General features: G+C 44.2%; 1 protein-coding gene across 3 annotated transcripts; it reads right to left on the bottom strand.

Moving 5' to 3' along the window:
• Positions 1–5,362: 5,362 nt before the first annotated feature.
• Positions 5,363–12,659, bottom strand: IL1B (interleukin 1 beta). Of its 3 annotated transcripts, none has more exons than XM_036028271.1 (7): positions 12,579–12,659; positions 12,077–12,141; positions 11,505–11,556; positions 10,000–10,204; positions 8,169–8,327; positions 6,814–6,944; positions 5,363–6,126 (listed from the first exon to the last, which is right to left on the bottom strand). In XM_036028271.1, exons 2-7 carry the CDS (start codon positions 12,121–12,123, stop codon positions 5,914–5,916), a joined length of 807 nt encoding a protein of 268 aa, XP_035884164.1. In that variant the 5' UTR covers positions 12,124–12,141; positions 12,579–12,659; the 3' UTR covers positions 5,363–5,913. The 3 variants fall into 3 exon arrangements, with proteins under 3 accessions (XP_035884164.1, XP_028373042.1, XP_035884163.1); XM_028517241.2 differs by having other exon boundaries at positions 12,077–12,138; positions 12,576–12,658; XM_036028270.1 differs by lacking the exons at positions 11,505–11,556; positions 12,077–12,141; positions 12,579–12,659 and having other exon boundaries at positions 10,000–10,325.
• Positions 12,660–12,977: the final 318 nt, after the last annotated feature.

Below are 12,977 nucleotides of genomic sequence, written 5' to 3'. Positions count from 1 at the left end.
TAGGGTTTTGTTCTGGTCTTGCATTTGGGAAATATTTCTCTGTCTCTTCATTTTGTCTGTTTCTATGTGTTGCTATGAATTGGATAAAACAGCAATCTCTTCTGGTCTTGAAGCAGGAACATTGTGTAGAAGCTACCTTTTTGTAGACTGTATTTGTTGAGTGCTTTTGGCAGGCCAGCTGGAGCTGGAGCATGCATAGGCCACAGGGAGTCCCCAGGGGCAAGCCTTACCCAGGCCTGGAGCTATAGTTGAAGTGGAGATGGGCCAGGGCTTAGGGGCAAGCCACACTGGGACTACCTTGGCAGACTTGTTGGAGTTGTAGGTGGAATAGGTTCAGGCCTTGGATAGTCCTGGGTGGCAAGCTACACCAGGACTAGAGCTGAAGCTGAAATGGGTCTGAGCTGTAAGGTTCCTGGAGGTAAGCCACCAGGGCTATAGCTGAAGTGGGTGTGGTCTGCAGGACATCCTGGGGCCAAGTCACACCTGGGTGGGAGCTGTGGCTAGGGCAAGCTGAGGGGAGTCCCTGGGGCAAGTCATACGCCTGGAAGTTGGAGTTGGAACAGGCTGTAGGGATACTGTTTCTGTGTGGTCTCTCTCTCACTTTTTATGCAGAAAATGTTCAGTCAGCCCTCAGTCCTTTTTCAGGCAGAGTTGCCTTGTCTTTAGGTGTAAATGTGATGTGTTCCTGAGAGGATGTGAGTTCAGGGTTCAGGGTCTTCCCATGCCATCATCTTGCATGGGAAGCCAGCTTTCACTTTTTGAAATTAATGCTCAGTTATTTGATTGCCTACTATATTAAACCCCACTAAACACTTAACTCTCTTTGCTATTATAGTTAATTGAATTCCTTTAAGTATTTTAAAGTACAAATATAATGTAACTTCAAATTCAATATATTTGATTCTTGTAAACACTTTAAATATTTGCCAAGGCTGACTTAAAAATCTAATGAGCAAAATCTTTCTAAGCACCTAGGTAATTTCTATAACTCCAAAAAAGCAAGTACATTTTGAAAAAATGTACTAAATCAAGCTTTGAAAATTCAAACACTTTTCACAAATGTAACCAAATTCTTTTCTATCCTTCAAATTAAATTCAGAATTCTAATATCAATTACACATTTAAAATTGAAATTATAAAGTTAATATTTCATATCTTAGAAAATATTGTGGTGTCTTTAATTGTTTTAGACACATTAAATAACAAAGACAGGTTGTCAGGAGAATCTTAAAATTTATTTCTAAACTTAATACAAAAGTGTTAAAGCTATGGGTTTCATTTAAGTCATCAACTCTATGTTTTTCTTTTTCCCTTTAAATACTTTGCTGGTATTGTAAACCCACTTAACATAGGGCACAGACCATATTAACCATGTCAGATGGCTCCTTGGTCAAAGATTCTGACCCTGAGGTTCTTGAGGGACTTGATCTGGGCTACTGGCTTGAGATTCTGAGGCAGGGTTACTGGTCTCTTCTCAGATAACATGAAACAAACCATAGAGTAACAGTCAACTCTAAGAGTTGGGGACAGGCTGCTAAATCAGTGGAAGACCTTAAGACTAGGCTTTTTAGCTGTGAGTTGGTTTTACAACTAAGCCCCATGGAAATCTTTCAGATGGCATCCTAACCCAATTTTTATCTTAGCTGTTTTCAATTTACCTATTGACCACTACAGACTGATACATAAAATCATGCCTCTTATCTTTCATTGCTGTCCTGAACTCAACTAATTTTTTTAGTACCTGATTTTTTCAATGTTTGCTGATGGTTACAATTCTATACTCATTATAATGATTAATGGATGATTTAAAATCTCAGCATTCTTATGCATTGACTATTTATAATGGCCACTGCTCACATCTACCATGTAATAATGAGTAATGGGAGTTGCCACTGAGACTCTTCTAGAAGCCAGTTGGACCTTAAAAGGGTTGAAGATACACTGCAACAACATTTGGAGTTTGGCAGAAGATTACTCCAAGAGAGCTTGCCAGTGTCCAGGGCAGCTTAGACTGTCTGGTCTGAGAGCGAGAATGACCCAGCTTAGGGACTCCGGAGAGGAAACCTAGTCTGTGGGAGTAGCAGCCTAACACTGAGTGTACCCTAGGTGCTATTTCATTCAGGCAGGAGTGGTCAAGAAAGAGCTGCCTCATATATCTACTTCAAGAATTACTGACCAACTTGCATCTGCACTGAACTACATCACCTCCCCCATAGGTTACTCACAGCTTGGCTGCCATAATCCTCCGTTTTCTCTTCTGCATTTTCTCCCACCTACCAAATAGTTCATATGAACCTACCGATGTACTACAAAAACTTCATTTAAACATAAAACTCCTCTTTTGATCCTAGAGCCCCCTGCAGGTACCATGGCATTTCTTTGTCCCCTTGCTCCCTTTTCATACCCACTTTTATTTCACAGTGAAACTACTCACAAGAGTTTTGTCTATACTCGGTGGCTCTACTTCCTCTTCTTTCATTTCCCCTGCAACACATTCCAGGAAGGATTTTGTCCTCAAGCTCTGTCCTCCCTTTTGTTATGGCTACCGACAGCCTCTTTCTCACAGAATCCAGTAGCCAAGTACACAGGTACTCAACCTCTCGGCACCATTGGCCTGGTGAACCACTTCTCCTTCACCCACTTTCTCCAGCTGTTCTCTTCCCCTCGAGTTTTTCTTTTATCTCCTGGTTACTGCTCTTTAATGTCCTTTGAGGGCTCTGTTCCTTCCTTGCAGCTTCTCTGTGTTGCTATGCCCAGGGGTTAGTCTTGGGCCATTCTCTCTTTTCTAGCTACACATTCTTGTTAGGTGGTCTCAGGTGACCCATGGCATGTGACCTTCTACATGAAAGTTGATCCCGAGTCTGATCTCAAGGGACATTCAAATTTTATATGTTTGTGAGTGTTGAGTAAGTATCTCAAATATTACTTGGCCAGAACACAACTTTCTCCCCGCATCCCCCCATACAATGTCTGCTTCTTTTTGAGGTTCCCCATTTCTATAAAATGCCCCCGTGTGCCCACTTACCTGTGAGTCCCTCAGTTGCTCTCTCTCTCATCTTCCACATTTACTCCAGCAGCCACATCTTTTGTGTCTGTGCCCAGAATACATCCTTCACCACCTTCTCTTCTGGTACTTTCACCCAAGACACCTACGTTTCCGGGGCAGTCCATAGCCACCGCCTCCTAACTGGTCTCTCTGCTTCCACTCTTGATACCTTCTCCTCCTGCCCCCAGGGTCCATTCTTCACACTACAGCAAGAGTGATAATACATATGAGATCATCCTCCCATGTGTAAGACTTCCCAATGGCTTTGTATGACACACTCAGTCCAAACTCCTTACACAGAGACCTGGCTCTTTCCTGCTTCTCTGTCCTCCTCTCTAACACCATTCTTCTTTGCCCACACTGCTTCAGGCATATTGGTCTCCTTGCTATGTCTCATTCATTCTAAGCCCACTTCTGATCTGGAGCCTTTATGTCTTGCAGTTCCATTCTCTGGGCATCCTGTTTCCCAGATCTTTGCAAGATTGGCATCTTCTCTGACTACATTCAGGGCTCTGCTCAAGCCACATTCTCAAGTGCCTCCCTTCCCTGACCACCTCACTTAAAATAGTACCTCTCATTGTACCCACCCCGTTATTCTCTATCCTATTACCCTATTAGTTACTTTTTTTATCACTGATGAGGAACTGAACCACAGGTGCTAGACCTGATCACCTGACCCCACTCCTACCTAACATTATTACAGAAGAAGAAAAGAGGTCAGAGGTAAGAGTGAACCAATGCCTCCCACTCCAACCTTCTCCCCATATTCGTGCAGTGGAGCTCAATTTGTTGTTGTCACTGCTGTCACCTGACACCTTGACATCAGCTGAGTCACTCCTGGCATTCATCCAGTCCAATGAACACAGCACCAGGGCAGTCGGCCACAGGCAAACTACATGGCCCCAGGTGGCCCCTCTTCTGGCCAGGCTCTTTTCCAGGTTGAGTGTGGCAGCATATTGGGATGCTCAGGCAGCAGATGGGAGTCCTCAGCCCTCACTTCCTGATCTTGGGGAGTGAAGGATTTCATAACTTTTTTGAGTCTGTGGGCTGATGGGATTCGGGTGCAGGGGATGGAGGTGAGGGCCTACAGAGAAAAAGAAGCACTGACCCTTTCAAACAGCCTGTGTGACCTGGCTCAGGACCTGGAAGGGAGTGGCCAGACATCAGTCATAGCTCATACTTTTAGCTAGTGTACTTTAGCAAGTATTGATAGACAATTGGAATATTTCCAATTTTTTGCTATTACCAGTGATGTGCAATGAATAATTCTGATCATATGTCATTTCAAAAGGATGTAGGTCCATCTGTAGGATAAATCCCCAGCAGTGAAATTGCTGGGCCAAAGGGGATATGTATTTATAATTTTCATAGTTATTATAAAAATTTCCTCTATAGAAGTTTTACCAATTTATGCTCCCACCTGTAATGTTTAAGAGTGGAAGTCTTCCCACAGTTTTGCCGACAGGGTGTGTTGTTAAACTTCTGGTATTTGTAATCTGGTAGATCATTGGTACTCAAGCTGTTAATTCATCTTATTATAAGTAATGTTGAATGTCTTTTACTCTGTCCAAGATCTAATAGTATTTTCCTTTTTTCTTGACAGTCTATTAACATATCTTTATTTGTTCTTGTTAATTTCATTAAATTTTTGTTCTTTTTTTCCTAATGTTTTGAGGGAACTCTTTGTAAATACTAAGCAAATTCTCCCTTTATCTGAGGTACAAGTTACAACAACTTTCCCCCTGGGTTGTTTTTGTGCTTTGACTTTGCTTCTGTTGACTTCTGAAGTCCGGAGGTTTGCTCCAGCATCATTCATTCTCACACCCCTCATCTTTGTGCACAGTGGTCCCTTCACCTTAAGTGACATTTTTTTCCTTTTCTACTTGTCATGTTGCCTTTATTTTGCTTGTTTATCCCTGCCTTTTCTGTCTAAGTAGGAACATCTCACCTTTCTTGCTTCTGTGCTCCCAGCCCCTAGGATGTAGCATTTACTTAATAAATGTGTTTGGATAAATGAATAGAGAAATTGTGGGCAGGCAGCCATTTCCACAGCCCTCAGTTGCTATAACACTTCAGCTGATCCTGTTTTCAGATCTTGTTTTCCCTGAATATCATTTTGAAAAAAAAAAAACACAAAAGAAGGGGATGGGTGGGAGGAGGCTCTGCTGGGCCACCATGTGTCCAGGGACTTGGCGGCACTCAGTGAGGAGTGGGCTGCCTAGCCAGGCCCCCCAGGCCCTGTTTATCTTCCCTCTTCTGTGTCAGATCCAAGAGTAGTCAATCACCACATGGAAACAAATTTCTTTTTCAGTGAAATTTATTTAATAATTATTGATGCAGTGTGATCTTCCTCATTCACAAATATTTCTATTAAATAATCTGAGCTTATTCAGCCTGGTGAAAGAACTTGATATAAAGACAGCACAGTCATCCATATCAAATTGGCTCCTTAGTTATTGAAGACTGAACTCTTTCACAAGAACTACTGCTTCTTGGCCCCCTTAAACTAAATTAAATAGACAAACCTATCAATAAATAAATAAATAGACAATTTAAGTGGTTGATCATCAGAAGCTGCGTGCAAAGGACAGAGGGTTTCAATGTGCAGTGGTTTCTGCCAGGCTGGCTTTGTGTGAGCAGAGGGTGGGAGTAGCCTGGCTCAGCACAAGGGTCTGAGGATTGGCCCTGGAAGGAGGGGGCTGCTCCTCCTGGCTGGTGGTTTCCTTTGTATTAATGTAGGGAAGACAGCTGGGCATCGACTAGACAACAGTGAAGTGCAGCCCACTGCCATGTTCAGACCATTTTATCCCTCTTCTGCAGCACTTGGTGTTATGTAGCACGCGTGGGTACTCTGGATGCAGTTCTCTTCAGGAAGACAGGATTTCCAAGGTGAAGTCAGTTATATCCTGGCCACCTCTAACATTTCCTAGGAAGACGGGCATCTGTTCTGCTTGTGAGGTGCTGATGTACCAGTTGGGATACATGGCAGACTCAAATTCTACCTTGCCCATCATTTCTGTCTTGTTGAAGACAAATCGCTTTTCCATCTTCTTCTTTGACTGAGCTTTCGGATCTAATGTCTGCAGCAAAACAGAAGTTAAGAATTTTGTGAGGAAAAGAACACAGACACTCTGAGGAAGTCATTCTCTGGGTCAGTTAGAGAGGAAACCAAAGAACCAAAAACAAGAGCCAGAGTCCTGAGTTATCTTTGTGACCCCAACTTCCCATGTGGTGACTGAAGGAGCCTGCACCCTTTTCTGAAACTGAGTGTTAAATGGTAGGGAACATAATGAGAGGTGGGCATTTTTTTCAAAAGTGACTTTTGCTCTATTTTTTATTTTTAGGTGCTTAGCTAGAATGACTTCAACTTGGAAATGAAGCTTTTGCTGGGAAAGCTGGATGGTGGAAGGGATTGTGATTTGGGGAGTGGACTGGAGACAACAACAGGTGACAAGTCTCTTGAACTGATTAATTTTTCCAAGTGTCATCTATCAAATGGAGCAACCCTAGCACTGCATAATCTGTTGGGCGGTAAGAGTGACGGGGCATAATAACAGCAGCAAAATGATGTAATTTTCTGCAGTGGCAGTGAAGGTTACATGCATTTAACAATTACATTAAATGTAGTTATATTTCTGTAAAATTATCAAGTGGACCTGCTCCCAGGTTTTCTGGGGGTAGAGAAGGTGGTTGTCTTGGAAGTCAGTGATGGGTTAGGGGTGCATCAGAAGAGCTGAGAAGGCGCTTTGTCACTGGTACTCACTCACCTCCAGTTGCAGGGTGGGCTTCCCGTCCTTCATCATGCAAGATAGGTACAGATCCTTTTCCTTGATGCCCAAGGCCACAGGTATCTTGTCACTATTTTCTTCTCCTAGCACAAATCTCATGCAGAACACCACTGGAAAAAGAGGAGGGGTCTTGTGGTCAGGGAAGCACAGCAGTGCAGGGTTGGCCCAACCCCAAGCCCTGGACTCATATAGTTGTGTCTCCTTTGTGGGAACCACCCTACGGATTCTCACAGACCGTACCAGGGTCAGTTGGTTGATTCCAGCTTTTCCCAGAGAAGGTCTGGGAGCTTCACAGAGCCTCATTACAGTGTCTATGAAGAATTAGGGGTTAATTTTTAAAAACTGAAGGAAGGAGGGAAGCCATCTTGTCACTAGCCGGTGATGCATCCTCATGAACTGAATGATTTGATCAATGTGAAAGGCCAGGAAAGAGGTCAAGCTGGGCTCCCTAAATCTGCTTGGCACAAATCTATTTCAAGACTGTAAAGCAGCAAGTGGGAAGAACTTAGGTGAGGAAAGGCTTAGCTGTGAAAAGTGGCTGAGAAGACAGACACTCATTTTAATCTTCCTTAGTCACAACTACCTCAGTTGGAGGCCCCAAGGTCATGCTTACAACCCAGTTCTAAAGATACAGGATAGTCCTGGCCTGGCTGAGAGCAGGAAGCTTCCCCCAGGAATGTCTCTCCCAAGGTCAGCAGTCCTAGAGGAGAACAGACTGTTTGTTTCAGCTGCTCCCTTGGCTGCACCCATGCACACAGGGTTCAACCACAGTGGCAAGGTGCCAGGCAACTCCCACAACTAATGGGCTCCCCAGACTTGGAAGACTTGCCAGTTACAGCAGAGAGATAAAAGTTCCTGCTTTTCAGTGAAATTTCCCTATAAGGACTTATCTGGTATCGAGTGGGAAGAATGCTCGGGGCTCAGGGGCAGGGCCAGGAATGGGAATGGACACTTTATCTCTTCACCATTCTACTTTCGAACTCAACAACAAGAAAAAAAAAACCCCACAGGCATTTAGGTCACATCCATCAAATGACCCCTTTCTAATGGAAGCACTGACATTGTGCTGTCATTAAATGACTTGTCTGGACTTGGTCCTGGGTATGCTTGAGCGGTCTAATTTCTCAGAGTTACAACTCTTGCCAGAAAATGAACGTGCTAAGAGAATCAATCTGTTGTCATTGCTGGGACCCAAACAAAAAGCTACCTATTTTTAATAACATATTTTTCCCCACTGAAGTTGATAATTTGCCTTAATGTTCTACATTGTTGCAAATGTGGAGGATAATCAAGCTGCCAGGATGCCAAGAGAAGAATCATGATTTCCCACTTACCTTCTTGGTTCATATTCTGTCTAGTGAGGTGAAGAGCCTGCAGCTCATGTGGTCCAGACAGCACCAGGGATTTTTGGCTTATGTCATGGAGTCTGCAGTTCAGCGATTGTAGGAGTGCATCACACTCGTAGGTGTCATCCCACATGCTGTCGATGTGTTCTGAAATGTGGAGCATGCATTTTTTAGGTAGAAAATGAGAAGGTGGGGATTTGGCTTGTTGGAGGACATACACATCTCAAGAAGCTGTAACTCGGCGGGGAGGATGTTGGGGCGGGTAAGAACAGTGGACGTGGCACCAGCAGACATGGGTTCAAGCTTCAGTGCTATTGTTTGCTATGGACAAGCAGTAGAATGACTTATGTCAAATGGCAATTCAGTAATACTGGCCCCACGAAGAGATAACAGATGAGGAGGCACTCTGAGAATGAGGGAGTGGTTTGTAAATCTGAGTAGTAATCAAGATATTTTGAGAATAGTTTCGACTAAAGGGATGTTCAATTTGGCTTCTAAGGCTTCTCTGCTTTCCTATCATTGATAGACCTCATATTTTAAAGGGTATTAATGAAAGAATGTTCAAGTCTGTAGAAAGCTTTCTAAGAGTTTATCTGAAACAAGAATTTGAGAACATGCCCAGAAACAAGATCTTAACAGACTGAGAAAATGCTCCAGAGAATGACAGTTTTGTAGCTCATTTTATGTATTAGAATCAAAGGGCCTTCATAGTTTTCCCTTTTATGGTAATTTCTACTTTATCCTAAAGTCTTGGTAAGAAGGGGAAATGCCCTCTCAGAACCCTCAGGGCAACCCTATGCTTACCTCTTCTTTTCCTAAATCCCATTTCAGTTTTCTACAGTCTTTCTGGTGGTGACCTGGCTTTTTACCATAAAAGCAGACTCCTCTGTCCTGCTGTCAAGAAGGCTTTTGGTGAGGTCTGGCCTGATTGCTTAATTTCTGGAGCTGTAAATTCATAACTTCAATAGCTTTATCTTTTTCTTTAGGGGGGATAGTTTTAGATAACTGATCAGCCAAATCGTTAGTTTTATACATTCTATTAATTAAATAAAATTTCTCTGTGAACCCATCAGGGTCTTGGAGAAGATCAAGGAAATCTTTAGTTAGATTCCTTAATTCTGTTTTAGTCCAAGGAATGTATACAATTGCCGGTTCCCCTCATCTGCACTGGCTTTGCCCTAAAAGGAGCTGCCAGTATTTCTGGTTTTCCTGGTTTATCCTGGTTTGGCTTCTATCCTCAGTTTCCTCCAGGCTACTAGGGAGGGGTGGTGAAGGAGGTGCAGGGAGAGGGAGAGAGGAAGGGAGGGCAAGTCTGTACAAGAGGCACATACTTCTTTGACATTGGTGGGTCCAGGATAATGAACAGTTAACATTTACACAGAGATGGTGTGTGAGGGTAAGATGGCAATGAGGGGTTCAGTGGTCTCCTGCTTTGGTGCCTGTAGTTGTGCCTCCAAGGGGTAGGGAAAGAAAATTACCCGGACATTTCAAAAGTGTGTTCTCCTAGAAGCATAAGAACCTTGGACAGGGCTCCTTAAGCTAAAGAGTGACCTTGCTAATGAAGCTACAGTCCTGGGACTTGATGACCCACCAGGAGCTGCCCAGTTAGCATTTTGTGGTCAGGCTGAACTTGGTGGGTACTATAGGCTATCAAGCTTGTCAGACCTGCCACCTGGCCCCCTGAGCTCGCTGAGTCTACTATGTCATCCCTTTTATTCACCAGGGTTTCAGGTTTAGAGTTTAACTGACTGTTGTGTTGTGGATGCTGAGAAGGGAATGAGCAGAGCTCTCCTGCCTGCCCTTAGCTCTCATTAAGTACCTTCTTTAAAGATGAAGAAAAAGAGGCTCCTCAGGTCGTCATCCTGGAAGTCCTGTGAGCAGACAATGGGCACTTTCCGCAGCTTCTCCACAGCAACCACGACCGATGCGACTTGCCTGAAACTCGAGTTGCAGAGCTGGTGGGAGACTTGCAGCTGGATGCTCTCATCTCCCAGAGAGCTGAGGTCCAGGTTTTGAAAGGAGCACTGTGGAAAGACCAAGGAAGTGAGCGTGTTAAGGTGGTTGGTCCAGAGAGCTTCCTTTTTGTCATCAGAGAGGCAGAAGGGGCCATAGAGATAACAGAACCTCTGGGACTGAACTCTCATCTCTCTGAAGACCAGAGAGCTAAAGTGGCTTACCCCAGGGCAGGTGGCAGGGTAGAGGCCAGCATGTGGGCTTTCTGATCCCTGACAGGGTTTACTTTTAAAATAAATCCCATGTGTATCTTATGTATCTTTTCACACCTGCTCTGCTCACCACAAACTTCTTACCTCTTCATACTTCATACCTGTTTGTATCCCTAATGCTCTAAACTATGCATTTAATTCTTTGTGTCAGTGATGGTCATAATGTTTTGTATACATCTGTGCTCATTCAACAAGTTTTTACTATTCTAAACAAGTTCTTTTTTTCCCAGAACACTGTTTCATAAGCTTTCTTCAAGTCCGTTAAAAGTGGTTACTAATTGTGAAGTATGTTCCCGCTTTGCTGTTATTCAGAGTAACTGTGTAAATTGTATTAAGGCTTATCTGAAGTTGTCCTAAGGCATGACGATGGTTTAAAAGCTTGAGGGACAGTTAAAGAGGCCTCTGACAGCACAGAGGAAGGCTGACTCTGAGGTAGGCTCCTGCCCAGAGCAGAGGCTCCGCGGCAGAGGGCCCAGAGAGCAGAGCTGCTGGCAGAGGCAAAGGGCCAGCCAGAGGGAGAAGCCAGGCCCACCCAGGCAGTACTAAACCAATTAATGCTGGTTTTAAAACATTTCCCGTGAGGTCCAAACAAGTGGAATGACTGTCCAAGGTTAAATAGCAAGTGAATGATGTTCTTTCAGCTGCCAATTCATCTTTTTATTTATATTATCTACATTTTGTTGTCATAAACTCTACTCCAGGGAGCAAAAAACAATTTCTTAAATGTGGGCAGACACATTAAGGTCATCTGCTCTGGGCCCAGGGAGTAATGTGGGCTGAGACCCTTTCCTAAAAGGAGAATTGAATCTGCCTTGAAACCTTGCCTGCCTTTCTGGCATCACACAGCAAACCTCCTCACCACTATCACCCCCTCATCCTCCGCAAGCAGGGTGTATCCCCAAGCCTTAGTGAGTGACGGTGTGGCGTGGGAGCTGCACAGTGGCCAGGTCAGCATGCAGTGTATCCTGTCTTACTAGAAAGCATGAAAGTCATTTCATCACAAAATACCACAGGATCAAGGTGGTTGAGGGCCCTGTTCCTCAAGCCTTTCCCAGGTCAAAGCCCCTCCATGGGTTGGATGCTAAGTTCATGGTCTCACCTTAGTCTGTTGGGGGCCATCAGCCTCAAAGAACAGGTCATTCTCATTGTCACTGTAATAAAAACAAAGACACTAATCAATTATGTCTCCCAGACAAGTTTACTTTTTCTTCCTGAAAGCAATCTTCACTGTTAATAGGAAACAACAAGCAGCAGGTCCCTCAAAGCTTCTAGAAATTGGCAAATTCCATGGGGATATGCATGGAACCCACCTTGGGGCAGGCAAGGTGCTCCCTGTGGGATCCTAGGCCCTAATGTGCCGCCCGATTAAAATCTGAGCTTTGCATCTCACTGAAGTCAAATTTTGCCAAGGGGTCCCCTGGACTTTCCACCTGGCATCTTCTCTTCCTGCTTGCCATCTGCAGGAAGCTCCTGCAGCAGCATTGGCATGCCTGTGGTTCCCAAGGCTGGACTTGTCATGGGAAATCAGCATTTAAACCAGGTAAACTTGGAACTATGCTTGCCATGGAATAGTACACTTTGGGGGACAAATTTGGCCTCCATGCACGGGCAGCACTTTGCTGATAGAAGGGGCACCCTGCTCCCATCACTGGTCTCAGTCTCCCCACTGACCTATAGTAAGCCATCATTTCACTGGAGAGTTCAGGTACTGCTGCCATGGCTGCTTCAGAAACCTGTGCAAAGAGGGGAAAGTGAGTGACCATTTGCCATGCAGGCCCCACAAGGGCTGCCTTCATAGGTGAGTTTCCCTCAGCACCTAGTACATGGCCAGCATGCAAAGAAATGATCTTTGAATGAATAAAAGAATACATGAAAGAGCCCCCCTTTTGCTCCAGAGAGAAACATTTGCTAAACAAAACCCAAATCAGATGTGCATCTGTTAGGAGATCTGGAGCGAGGCCTTTGACACTGACCTCTCAGGCGTCAGCTGCTGTAAGCAGTATTCATTTCCAGAGTGTTTCACAAGTAATAGCATAGCAGAACACCTAGCATTTGTGCAAAAAGCCTAGTCCCCAGGCAGCAAGAGAGAGAGGGAGAGAAGGTGACAGAGAGAGGTGGAGAGACAGAGAGACTCTCTTAGAATCTGGTCATAAAAAATAGTTAGTCATACCCAAGCTATGAAGACCAGCTGCAGAGAACAGAGCTCCGGAATAGCTTGTTGTGCCTCGGAAGGAACGAATACTGTCTGCCAGTCTCTTCCTCACATTTTTATGGTCTTCAAAAGCAGAAGTGGGAAGATGAGAAATATCCCCTTTGGTTAACTGGTGTCACAACCAAGTTAAAAAAATAGAGGATGGATGATGACTTCTAGGAGAAGGTAAACTGAACTAATTCCCCAGTCCATGGAAGTGCAAGTGTCAGTGAGCTGAGGCCCGTGGTGCACTGTGTCATCATGCAAATGAGCATTGTCTCCTACAACCGCTACACAGATTGTGTTGACGCTAATGTGGGATTTTCCTAGATTAGAGAGTGTATTGTTTGGAATTTTGGTAGGTATTGCAATGAATCTGTA

The sequence above is a fragment of the Phyllostomus discolor genome, chromosome 6, assembly GCF_004126475.2.
Source record: "Phyllostomus discolor isolate MPI-MPIP mPhyDis1 chromosome 6, mPhyDis1.pri.v3, whole genome shotgun sequence".
Classification (NCBI taxonomy): Eukaryota; Metazoa; Chordata; class Mammalia; order Chiroptera; family Phyllostomidae; genus Phyllostomus; species Phyllostomus discolor.
The sequence above is the reverse complement of the archived record's forward strand: the minus strand, read 5'-3'. Positions and strand labels throughout refer to the sequence as shown.

What these genes read in the sequence shown, in the direction of transcription:
- IL1B (XM_036028270.1), bottom strand. Translation starts at nt 10,324, where the DNA reads ATGAGAGTTCAGTCCCAGAGGTTCTGTTATCTCTATGGCCCCTTCTGC. An exon ending in TTTCTTCATCTTTAAAGAAG is followed by an intron (nt 8,328 to 9,999) that starts GTACTTAATGAG and finishes TCCACATTTCAG; the next exon opens with AACACATCGACAGCATGTGG. An exon ending in AGCCCACCCTGCAACTGGAG is followed by an intron (nt 6,127 to 6,813) that starts GTGAGTGAGTAC and finishes GTTTTGCTGCAG; the next exon opens with ACATTAGATCCGAAAGCTCA.